Source organism: Oryx dammah, unplaced genomic scaffold (genome assembly GCF_014754425.2).
Source record: "Oryx dammah isolate SB20612 unplaced genomic scaffold, SCBI_Odam_1.1 HiC_scaffold_19, whole genome shotgun sequence".
NCBI lineage: Eukaryota > Metazoa > Chordata > Mammalia > Artiodactyla > Bovidae > Oryx > Oryx dammah.
Window position 1 is genome coordinate 31,481,827 of NW_024070203.1, and position 12,307 is coordinate 31,494,133.

At 40.3% G+C, this 12,307-nt stretch overlaps 1 protein-coding gene across 1 annotated transcript in view; it reads right to left on the reverse strand.

Annotated features, from left to right (window-relative positions):
- The window catches only part of SPIDR (scaffold protein involved in DNA repair), a 290,555-nt gene that overhangs the window by 240,555 nt on the left and 37,693 nt on the right, over nucleotides 1-12,307 (reverse strand). The window contains exons 2-4 of the mRNA XM_040261173.1: nucleotides 7,343-7,498; nucleotides 6,646-6,712; nucleotides 360-539 (exon numbers count right to left, since the gene is read on the reverse strand). Of these exons, the coding sequence (XP_040117107.1) occupies nucleotides 360-539; nucleotides 6,646-6,712; nucleotides 7,343-7,498 (403 nt within the window). The remainder of the gene's footprint in view (nucleotides 1-359; nucleotides 540-6,645; nucleotides 6,713-7,342; nucleotides 7,499-12,307) is intronic.

Below are 12,307 nucleotides of genomic sequence, written 5' to 3' on the forward strand. Positions count from 1 at the left end.
ATATTCACTTGACTGTGTTGGGTCTGGAGCCAAACCCAAATATCTCCAGATATTTTATACTTTATATTATATTATTTATACTTTATATATTATAATATTTTATATTATACTTTAGAGAACTGGCTTTGATCAATTTTAACATGTTCAAGCCTAAACTGTCAACTGCAAAAATAATCCTGGTAATACCGATCTCTGAAGGAGTTATTGTGAGAAATATTATGAGAAAATGTTTCTAAAAGATAGGGACTCAGTAATATCAAAATCAATGCTATGTATTAGAAGAGAAGTATAAGTTATTTGCATTATTAAAACACAATCTATAATAGAAACTAAATTTCTTTAAAAAATTATCAGTTTACCTTCACTGGCCCCGTCTTCTGGACATAAAATGTTGCTGTTACAACACCTGCCTCTTCTAGAATGATATCTATTATCTCTGTGTGATTTAAAAGCTGTTTTATCTTCATCTGACAGATCACTTCCACTAGAACTCCACGTTATAGCTGCAAGCCCACTGGTACTCTTAAAGGCGGTAGGTTCTGCAAAAGAAAAAATAATTTTTTTAATGGCCAATTGATTATGGTTATTGATCAACATGAGGTTTAATACATGCTACTTTGCCAAAGGCACAAATATACAAAATTCTGTTGATAGTGAAAACAATGTCTTATTTCAAATCTTTCCAACTAAAGGTCTATGTGCAACCTGGCTAAATTAAATCCCAACTACAAGAAGAAAAAAAATAAAGTTATAAAAGACAAGGAAAACGACTGGAGCACAAATGAAAACTCAAAAAATAACCCTGAAATAATTATAAAACTATAACTTTGTAGAATATTTCATCAAGCCTTAAGGATAAAAAAGTACCAAAAAACCACAAAAATCAATAATTATCTACAAAAGGAATGCTTCTGTGTGCTTCCTTTACTATACTAGGAGCCCTGGTAACAGCAGTTTGCTTAAAATGCTTAACAGCGAACTTTTAAATTTAATTAACCTTATTTTCAGATAATAGTTGGTTCACATATAGTTGTCAGAAATAACCAGACAGCCCTGGTATGCTTCAAGCAGCTGCTCCAGGGGTAACATTCTGCAAACTACAGTACAACATCACAGCCAGAAGTAACATTCTGCAAACTACAGTACAACATCACGGCTGACAGTGATGCTGTCAAAACAGAGAACAACTCCATCACTGTAGGGATATCTTGCACTGCCTTTTCAAAGCCATTAACAGAGCTCGCCTCCCCACCTCAATTAATATTTCCTAGCAATCACAAAGCAATTTTGCACTTTTCTAATTTTGTCATTTCAAGAATCACATACAAATGAGATCACCTACATCACCTTTTATCACTGGCTTTTTGAGCTTAGCACAATTACCTGGACATTCATACCAGGCTGTTGTATATACTAACAGTCACTTTTTTTTTCTTTTTTTTATTACTGAGTGCTATTCTGCAGTGTGAATGAATCACAACATGTTTAATCAGTTACCCCTTGAAGGACATCTGGGTTGTTTTCAGTTTGGGGCTATGACGAATAAAGCCACTATGAACACTGTGTACAGGATTTCATGTGACTGTAATTTTCATTCTCCAGGATGTCTAAGGGTACGATTGTTGGACTGTATGGTAATTGCATGTGAAGGCTTATAAGGAACTGCCCAACTGTTTTCCAGAGTGGCCACGCCATTCTACAGTCCCACAGCACTGTGAGGGTGATACAGTTTTTCCACATCACCAGCACGTGGTGTGCTCACTATTTTTACGTTGTCCATTCTACAGACAGGAAATCTAGCAGGAATGGAGTGTCTCTATTGCAGTGGAACCAAAGTTCAACAGAAAATCTTACTAATATTAATCAGAAAAGAATAGATATAAATAAAAATCAATTTTCCTTTTCACATTGAGTGAATAATTGAGTTATAATGCTAAAACCAAGGAAAAAACCCTTAACCACATTTCAATACACTATAAGAGATGAGATATTACAACTCAAGTTTTACAGAAGAGGAAACAGTATCAGAAGCTAAATGGCTTCATTAAATACATATTTATATAACACCTTCGATATAGTAAACCTTGAGAAAACCAAAAAAAAAAGAAGAAAATTCCTGCCCTCGAGGAATGCAACATTAATTAACTATGAAAAGAAAAATCAAATACTTTATTAGAGATATGTCACAGAATATTGAGAACAACACAAAAAAGTGAATGTTCCACTTTATACTGAACAGGAAAGGAAGATTCACTGGCAAAATGGTGTCTAGAAAATCAACACTTACAAAGGCACAAAAACATGAAATAATAGTAAACATTTACTGAACACTTACTTTGTGCCATGAAGATATAGAATTACTAAGTTGTCTATCTTAAAAATAAAAATTAAACATAAACTATTCACAATAACCAAAGAACCCATATTGATTTAAAGAGCTAATAAAACTAAGCTGTGTACTTACAAAAGACATTATCAATCTTTTTTGTTATTATGCATCTGGAAAAGTAATCAAAAGGGAAAAGTGGAACGCTCTATATACTGAATGTGTGAATCCCCCAGAACTCACACATTGCAGCCTAATCCGTGTGATGGATGGCCTCTTCGGGAGGTAATCAGGTCATAAGGGTGAAGCCCTCAGGAATGCAATTAGCACCCTGTAAAATGAAGAGGAACTAAAGAGCCTCTTGATGAAGGTGAAAGAGGAGAGTGAAAAAGCTGGCTTAAAACTGAACATTCAAAAAACTAAGATCACGGCATCTGGTCACATCACTTCCTGGCAAACAGAAGGGGAAAAAGTGGAAGCAGTGACAGATTTTATTTTCTTGGGCTCCAAAATCACCGATAACAGTGACTGCAGTCATGAAATTAAAAGACACGTACTCCTCAGAAGGAAAGCTAAGACAAACCTACACAGCGTACTAAAAAGCAGAGATAACACTTTGCCGACAGAGGTCAGTATAGTCAAAGCTATGGTTTTCCAAGAGTCAGATACAGACATGAGAGTTGAACCATAAAGAAGGCCGAGTGCTGAAGAATTAATGGTTTTGAACTGTGGTTCTGGAGAAGACTCTTGAGAGTCCCGTAGGCTGTAAAGACATCAAACCAGCCGATCCTGTAAGAAATCAACCCTGAATATTCCCTGGAAGGACTGAAGCTGAAGCTCCAATACTTTGGCTACCTGATGAGAAGAGCCAATCATTGGAAAAGACCCTGATGCTGGGAAAGATTGAGGGCAGAGAGAGAAGGGGGCAATAGAGGTTGAGATGGTTGGACGGCATCACCGACTCAATGGACATGACTTTGAGCAAACTCTGGGACATAACGAAGGATAAGGAAGCCTGGTATGCTACAGTCCATGGGGTTGCAAAGAACTGGTCACGACTCAGCGAATGAACAACAAATCCACTGATATGTTAAGTTCTAACCCCAGCATATCAGGATGTAATCTTATTTGGAGACTGGGTCTTTAGGTAATCAAATTAAAGTGAGACATTAGTGTGGGCCCCCTATGACAGCTCTCCTTATATAAAGGAAAAATCTGGACACCTAACCACACATGCAGAGAGGGAAGACCTAGGAAAGAGATACTTGGAAAAGAAACAGCCACCTGCAAGTCAAGGAAAGAAGCCAGGAGCACATTTCCTGGAAGGAACCAATCCTGCCAATATCTCACTTTGGAATTCTAGCCTCCAGAACTGTGAGAGAGAAAGTTTCTGTTGTTCAAAACATCCTGTCTGTAGCACTTCATTATGGCAGTCTTATTCTAACCCAAGTCACTTCGGAGAGAAAGATGAGCAACAGATGAGGGTCTCCCCTGAAAGAAACCTATGGTTCAACAGGGAGAAAGACACATCAACAAATAACAATTTAAAAATTTACTGATGTCTTCCAAGGAGATTTCTGACCTCAACCAAAAACAGACGCTGAGAATACATTCTGCAGAATATTTCAAGAAAAATAAAATAATACACACCATTTTCTTTTTTATTACATGGTTTCATTTGCTTAGGAAACACATTTTTTCACATTTTTTAAAAAGTTCTTCCTTTTAAAGAAAATCACTATTTACAAAGTTTGCAGCCTATTTTTATTTCAATTTTATCTTCTTCCACCTTCCACAAACCTTCTGGCAAGATCCTTTGCCAGCAAGCAAAGGATCACCTCTCTCACCCCTTCTCTTCTCCTCCATCTCCTCCCCCTTCCTTCTCTGGTTCTCAGTACCTTACAGGTAAGGAAACAGACATGGAGACAAGGAAATGGAGTCTCCCCCCTTTTTTGCACACTTTGCCGAAGTATGTTCCCCTACTTTTGCTTCCCTGTTCTCAAAAAAATACTACTTCTACATCCTAGAAATTTTATTAACAGCCTATCTTAAATTAAACTAACACTTTAAAAGTTACTATTTTTAAAATAAACCAGTTTCAGGGAATGCCTTGAGTTCCCTTTTCTATCAGTTTATATTTGGTAAATTATTAATAACACTTTCTTCTCTTAACAAGCTGCTTATGCTGTAAGCAAATTAACTATACATGGATATATGCTTTTCCAGTCTATCAGAACATACTGGTCATTCCACAGAAAAGAAAGTATAGCAGAGTAGGTTTTAGGTTGAATATATATTGGCATGGAAAACCATCTCAAAAGATGCTTTTGAAATTAAATACAAGGTAGCAGCTTATTTAATATTTCTTTCTCTGTCCAAGTTAAATTTGATTATACCTTCAAATCTATCGTGTCAAAGAAAGTAAGAGTTGATCCTTCAACAATGCAGGCGTGAACTGCACGAGTCTACTTACACAGAAATTTCTTCGTAAATATGTACTACTACAGTCCTACACAACCCACAGTAGGTTGAATCTGCTGATGCAGAATTGCAGACAGGGCTGATTGTGAAGTTAGCTCCAGGCGAATTTCTGACTGTGTGTAGGGTCAGCACAAAAGCCCCCCATGCCAGTCATTCAAGGGACAACTGTACTATTTATTTTCTCCATACTTCATATTATGACAGCTTAGAAATTAGAATTAAATTGATCTTTGAAAATTACAACATTTGGCATTAATAACAGTAAATTTTAAACCCTGTAGCACCATCAGAAGATTACAGTATTATTTTACTATACAGTATTTTAGGAATCAAAAAAATGAGCAGAATTTTATTTTTCAATTGCATAAAAGGAATCCCCTTAAAATAATAATACAGCTTAAAGTGTTAAATCTCTTATTCACAGAAAGTTTTTCACTCGGCAGGATGCTGAGCAGGCTCTCACCTCTCTGCCATCAAATATAACAGCAATTGCTACAGTTGTTGGCACTGTTCAGTCCCTAAGTCACGTCCAACTCTCTGCAACGCCATGGACAGCGGCACGCCGGACTCCTCTGCCCTCTACTATCTCCTGGAGCTTGCTCAAACTTATGTCCATTGACTTGGTGATGCCATCCAACCATCTCATTCTCTGCCACCCCCTTCTCCTGCCCTCAATCTTTCCCAGCATCAGTCCCATTTCCAATGAAACAGCTCTTCGCATGAAGTAACCATATTACTGGAGCTTCAGCTTCAGCATCAGTTCTTCCAATGAATATTCAGGGTTGATTTCCTTTAGGATTGACTGATATGATCTCCTACTAAGTGTTAAACTTTGAACAGGGATTTTTTTTTTTTTTTAATTCACAACAACCCAGTGAGATACACAAGTTTGAGACCTATTTTCCAGATGCAGAAACTGAAGCAAAGCATGCTTAGCTTGCTTTCTCAAGATCCCACAGTCAAAACATAGTCAGGACATGGCACAGTCAAATGAGACCCCCGAAGTCTGGAGTCATGACCCTTCCTGCCCACCCTGAGGGTGAGTGAGTGCAGCAGCAGAACCTGTGGCCTCCCTGATAGTCACACCCCTTCTTCCTTACCAACAAAATCCCAGTTTTATTGGAGCAGCAACACATATATTTAAAAATCCTTAATTTCACTGATGTCTCTTTGGTGGAGGTAACACTGTGGAACAGATTCTGGCTAAAGGTAGAGGTCTGAGGGAGAGTACTCCTTCTCAGAGGAAAGTTCATTTGGAGAAAATCCTCCCAACTCTACACTTTTCCTGAGAACTGGGCCTGCAGAATTCAGCTTCTACCTCACAACTGCAAAAATAGACGCTACACTAAGGCAGCAGAACTCAAAATGAGTCTAGCCCCCTGACCTTCTTGTTGTAGGAGATAAATTCAACCCATCCCTTCAAACACTTCAATACACTTTCCTAAGACCCGTAACTTGAAGTCTTCCCTAACCATCACTGACTAAAAAGTAGTATAGTCCTTATATTACAGGTCATAACTTTATTTCTCAAATCAGATTCTTTTTAAAACCCTGCAGCCATGAATCTGAGCTTACCTACTGGGTTCTACTGATAACAGTGAATGCAATAAAGAAACAAAAAAATTTAATGATTAGCTATAGGAGGCAAAAAAAATGGGACAGATGGTGAAAAAGATGAGACAGATGCAAAAAACACCTTTTTACATTGTTTGGGTGCTTTTTCTAACTATGAATATATAGTTTTTCCAAACTATATAAATGACTTTTTAAAAGAAAACAAAATCACAGGAGGATACATTAGGCTTTTATCTTTCCTGCCAAGAAATCAACAATATTACCTTTCTTGGGTCGACAGGATAATTCAAGGTGTTTTTCTGTGGTAGTCTTCTTTTCAGCTGTTAATGACTTCAGGCAGATAATGGTAACAATAATAATAATAATTAATAATGATGCAGTAATCCAAGGGCAAAAAACCAACAACATTACATAAAATAGTCAAGAACTTACACTACACCCCTTTAACATATTCGTCCATTTTCCTTTATTTACCAAGTATTCCCAAAGCACATATTTATAATTATATTTTTATATTTTTCCAGAATCTAAACAGAGGGCTGTCTTTTTAGAATTGATAACAGTGGTGAGCACTCCTTACGGTGAGTACTTCAAAGTCACCAATATCAACCAAAACCAACCAGAACCCCCCAGTGCCGCCAGGTCCTGATACATAAGCATTTCATTAAATGGACTTCTTTTAAAGGTAGGATGCTCAACAGTGTCATCTTCTGAGAATATTTCCAGTATGCATCCCTACTTACAAAGTACAAAGTTCTACAGGACAGAAAGAGGTGAATACTACTACGCCACAATTGTAGGGAATTCAAGGATGAAGAAAAACAAGTAACACATCAATTACAGTGTTCTGAAAGACAATAAGGAAGGGAATTCCAAAGAAATACAAGTACAGTGGCGTGAACTCTCAGGAAGCTAGGATTTATCGCTCAGCCTTCAGGGAAGACAGCATCGTGACTTTACCGGAGTGCCGGGACTCTTCAGAAATCCTTCTCCACACCTGAGCCATGCTTCAGACAGGGAAGCCTCAGCCCCCACGGTCCTGAGCCCTGCTCGTCTGCACGGTAGGGGACTCTCTCCTGGAAAGGATGGGTACTCTGCATCCTGACTTCTTTTTCTCTGTAGAAACAGTTTTCAAAGAAAAAAATAAGGAAATCAATTTCATCAAATATACACGAATGAATGGCATTGTTGAGCAAGCCCAGCAATGGCATCAGTGAGGACCCAGTTTTTATTTCATTTTCATGTAGAATTTCCATTTTAGTGTCTTTTTAGAGAACAGTATTTCTCTAGTCTATAAGACTTAGCTCCTTCCACGGGCTTTGGTGGAGGCTGAGGGGCAACAGCTGCAGGTCTGCTTCAGGGGGAAGGTCCTTCTGGGCCTCCCGGGAATGACTCCTGACCCCCCGGCTGTGAGTGACACGGCTCATACAGCAAGGTAGTTTCACACACGGCTTGCAAAGCACACAGCCGTTGGAAACACTCGTTTCAGCAATGTCCGATGGCTTTGGTCTCTACTTTGTTCCAATGATGAACTTCTTAATGGCCTTGTCCTTGGGCACACTCTGGGCACAGCTGGTGCATGAATAGGCTGCACGTGTCCTCGGCCCTTCCTAGACACGACCATCGTTGTTTCTTTCCGTGGTCATTTTGGAAGCAAGGAGGCGAGAGAGAACTGGCAGAGTTTTGAAATTGTCTCTGAACCTCCACAGAAAGAAGAGTCAGAAGACAGCAAAACTAAAAGGGCTTGAACAACACAAGTAGACGACCAACTCTAAAATACAAGTGGATGAGGACAAACCATGAACCCTCCAAAGTCTTGCATGGGATCCCATCTGACAGGAAAGAGCCAAGAGAAGCAAGAAGACAGAGGACCGAGCACAGAGGCAGCTGGTGTGCAGCAGGAAGGAGAGCAGCAGCTGATAATGCACCAGAAACGGGAGGGCAGGGGCTCGACCCGAGACCCAAAGGAACCAAGGAGCTTATGTCCAAAAACGGTGACAACACTGATTGTTTTCTCAAGCTATTTTATTTAGTTTTTTTTTTTTTTAATATTTATGACAAACAATGGAGAGGAAATGGCAACCCACTCCAGTATTCATGCCTGGAGAAGTCCATGGACAGAGGAGCCTGACGGGCTACAGTCCATGAGATCACAGAGTCAGACACGACTGCGCAACTAACACAATACATGACAAACAAACACTCACCTTATAAGTTCTTCAATTTGTGTTTTATTTTAAGGAAAATTTTAGATTTGCATTGGGAATTAAATTAAGGTAAACTACTAGAAGCTGATCACTTTATCAGAAATAAAACACCTCATCCAATGACACTGCAGTTTTAAAAAATAAATTAAGATTAAAATATACCATTAAAACTTCCTTAAGGAGGAAGAAGGGAACAAATTCATAAAAATAAATTCAGCCATAACATAGATGGCATTTTAATATTTAAGAGGTCTAAGCTTGTCTCCTCTTACATAGAAACTCCTGTGGTGGGGAGAACTGCAAGCAGAAGAGGCATCGACCCTCAGGAAGGTGCCCCTCCACCAGAGCGCAGTTATCTGAAGAGGTTCACTGAGTTATCCAGAACAGTAAGGAAACTGGGAAACATCATTGGGTCTATTCAGTACTTGATCTATATATATACATATCTCCAGAATATCTCTTTAATACAATAAATCGGTCCAGGTCGGCTCCTCAGTAAAGTGGGTGATACCACGGATGGGACAGGGAAGGACAGCATGAGCCTGAAATATCTTGAGCCAGAGAGTAAGAAACTGCTCAAGGAATAAGGAGAGCATGCAAAAAAGACACAGGAGCTTGCATGAAGGGGCTCTCATGGCCAAATGCGGGACATTCCAGCATCAAGTAAGTAATGATAGTAAAGGATTACAACCAACTGAACAAAATAAGAATGTAAGTCTACAATGACATAAACAAATGAATGACAGATTTAGAATATCATCAATGAATGCTACAACTAGTGGGTGAAAGTTTGAGAATGAAGAGAAAACATACATGGTCACAGAACATCTCCCCAGAAGTTACTTATTAATTCCAAAGGAAAAAACAGTAACTTTACAGTGGAGAAATCTTTAAGACACCATCTTAACCAAGTCATGAATGTTGATGTAAACCATCACCAAGTGCTTCTTGTTATGAGGCACCGAGCAGAATATAAGTCATCCTCCACAGTATAACTACCAAAAACGCATAACCTCAATCTCAACAATGAAAACGTCAGGCAAACCTAAAACAACTGGACTGCCCGCCTCAACAAGGACACGGCCATGAAACACGGAGAGAATCTGAGGAGCTAACCCAGATCAGTGTAAGGCTGCAGGAGCATGGAGAGAGAATAAAACAAGGACACGACCAAGAAACACGAAGAGAACCTGAGGAGCTAACCCACATTAGTGTAAGGCTGCAGGAGCATCAGTTCAGTTCAGTTCAGTCGCTCAGTCATGTCTGACTCTTTGCAACCCCATGAATCGCAGCACGCCAGGCCTCCCTGTGCATCACCAACTCCCGGAGTTCACTCAGACTCACGTCCATCGAGTCCGTGATGCCATCAAGCCATCTCATCCTCTGTCGTCCCCTTCTTCTCTTGCCCCCAATCCCTCCCAGCATCAGAGTCTTTTCCAATGAGTCAACTCTTCGCATGAGGTGACCAAAGTACTGGAGTTTCAGCTTTAGCATCATTCCTTCCAAAGAAATCCCAGGGTTGATCTCCTTCAGAATGGACTGGTTGGATCTCCTTGCAGTCCAAGGGACTCTCAAGAGTCTTCTCCAACACCACAGTTCAAAAGCATCAATTCTTCGGTGCTCAGCCTTCTTCACAGTCCAACTCTCACATCCATACATGACTACTGGAAAAACCATAGCCCTGACTAGATGGACCTTAGTCGGCAAAGTAATGTCTCTGCTTTTGAATATGCTATCTAGGTTGGTCATAACTTTTCTTCCAAGGAGTAAGCGTCTTTCAATTTCATGGCTGCAATCACCATCTGCAGTGATTTTGGAGCCCAAAGAAATAAAGTCTGACACTGTTTCCACTGTTTCCCTATCTATTTCACATGAAGTGATGGGATCAGATGCCATGATCTTCATTTTCTGAATGTTGAGCTTTAAGCCAACTTTTTCATTCTCCTCTTTCACTTTCATTGAGAAGCTTTTTAGTTCCTCTTCACTTTCTGCCATAAGGGTGGGGTCATCTGCCTATCTGAGGTTATTGATATTTCTCCCAGCAATCTGTTTCTTCCAGTCCAGCGTTTCTCATGATGTATTCTGCATATAAGTTAAATAAGCAGGGTGACAATATACAGCCTTGATGTACTCCTTTTCCTATTTGGAACCAGTCTGTTTTTCCATGTCCAGTTCTAACTGTTGCTTCCTGGCCTGCATGGAGAGAGAATAAAACATGTGATCTTGGACTGGATCCTGAACCAGGAAAACAGACCACTATCAGGCAAATGATCTGAGAACATGGACATGAGTTTGGGTGAACTCCGGGAGTTGGTGATGAGGGAGGCCTGGTGTGCTGTGGTTCATGGGGCACAAAGAGTCTGACACAACTGAGTGACTGAACTGAGCTGATCTGAGAACTGGAACAAGCAGACAGAGTGGGGCCATGAACCACAGCTGGGAACATGCATGTCAGGTGACTCAAAATTTTCCCGGCTCTACATATGCCTGCAAGGGACTATAAAAGCATCATGAGGACTGATTCAGGGATTATAAATAAAGTTGAACAAGGAGGCAATTTCATAAACACAATCTTTGAAAAATGAGGATTGACTGTACTTTGAAGGGAGCATACTTGGAAAGAAGCCACTAGTTAAAACCCCAAAACATTAAACTCTGCTTTACTGCTTTACTATCCACATCAGCCCCTCACAGACCACTTTTCCTTCTTCTCACCTCTCTGCTCAAGTTTTCACTTCTTTAAGTACATCATGCGTATGTATTTACTCATTTTGAAACTTTATTCCTTTGATACCAAATGCATGCTACTATACATCTGTGGGATACTCCCTTTGGAAAGAAGTGAAAATTTCTAAATATTGCTTTGGATATCATGTAATAAATTTGGAGAACAAATCGAATGTCTACCAACAGAAAGTTTACTTGGGTATCTGAATAAATCTCAGTGGCTCTAGCCACATACTCAATGGATGTCAACACTTTTTCACCCAGGAATTGATCTATGTTAAGGAGAGAGAATGAGGAACAGATGTGAAGTTTTAACTACATCAGCGAGTATGCCCACACTGTGGTGCTCAGGTTTACTGAGCATGTTTTGTTCAGAGACACGTGGATTGGGACATCACTCACTACTTTGGTTACATCTGACCCGTCCTCTGATTCTCTGGATTTCATCCACACTCAAGATTCTTCAGGGACTAGAACCCTGTAACTTAATATAAATGACAGAATTCTAAGGTCCTGCTTTCCAGCCAGCCAGTGCAGACACTCTGCAGGCCCCGAGACACAAAATGAGCAAGAAAGACCCCACCCTCCAGCAGCTCAGGCAGGAGTGACACAGACCTTCCCACAAGTGCAAGGACAAACGGGCCTGAGCCCCAGTTCCGACAGCTCCCAGCCCGGCCTTCCACAGCCCCCTTCGGTGGTTCCCCAACTCCCCCAGCCATCTCTTATTTCCCGTGCTGCTGCCAGGCGGGGCATTTCCAACACCCACCTGCATCCATGGCACGCTTTGCCAGACATCACCTCTCCTCCTCCTCTGGTCTAACAGATTTCTCCACAGATCATGCTCATCTTTTCTGTGGAATATCCTTCAAAGTCTCCATTAACTCCCTCCCTCAGTGACCCCATCCAGTTTCTTGCCCAACTTACCCCTTGCCCTGAAGTAAGAGCTCCTGAGGGCAGGAGTCCCGTGCCTCTGCACCTCATCCCCGCTGCA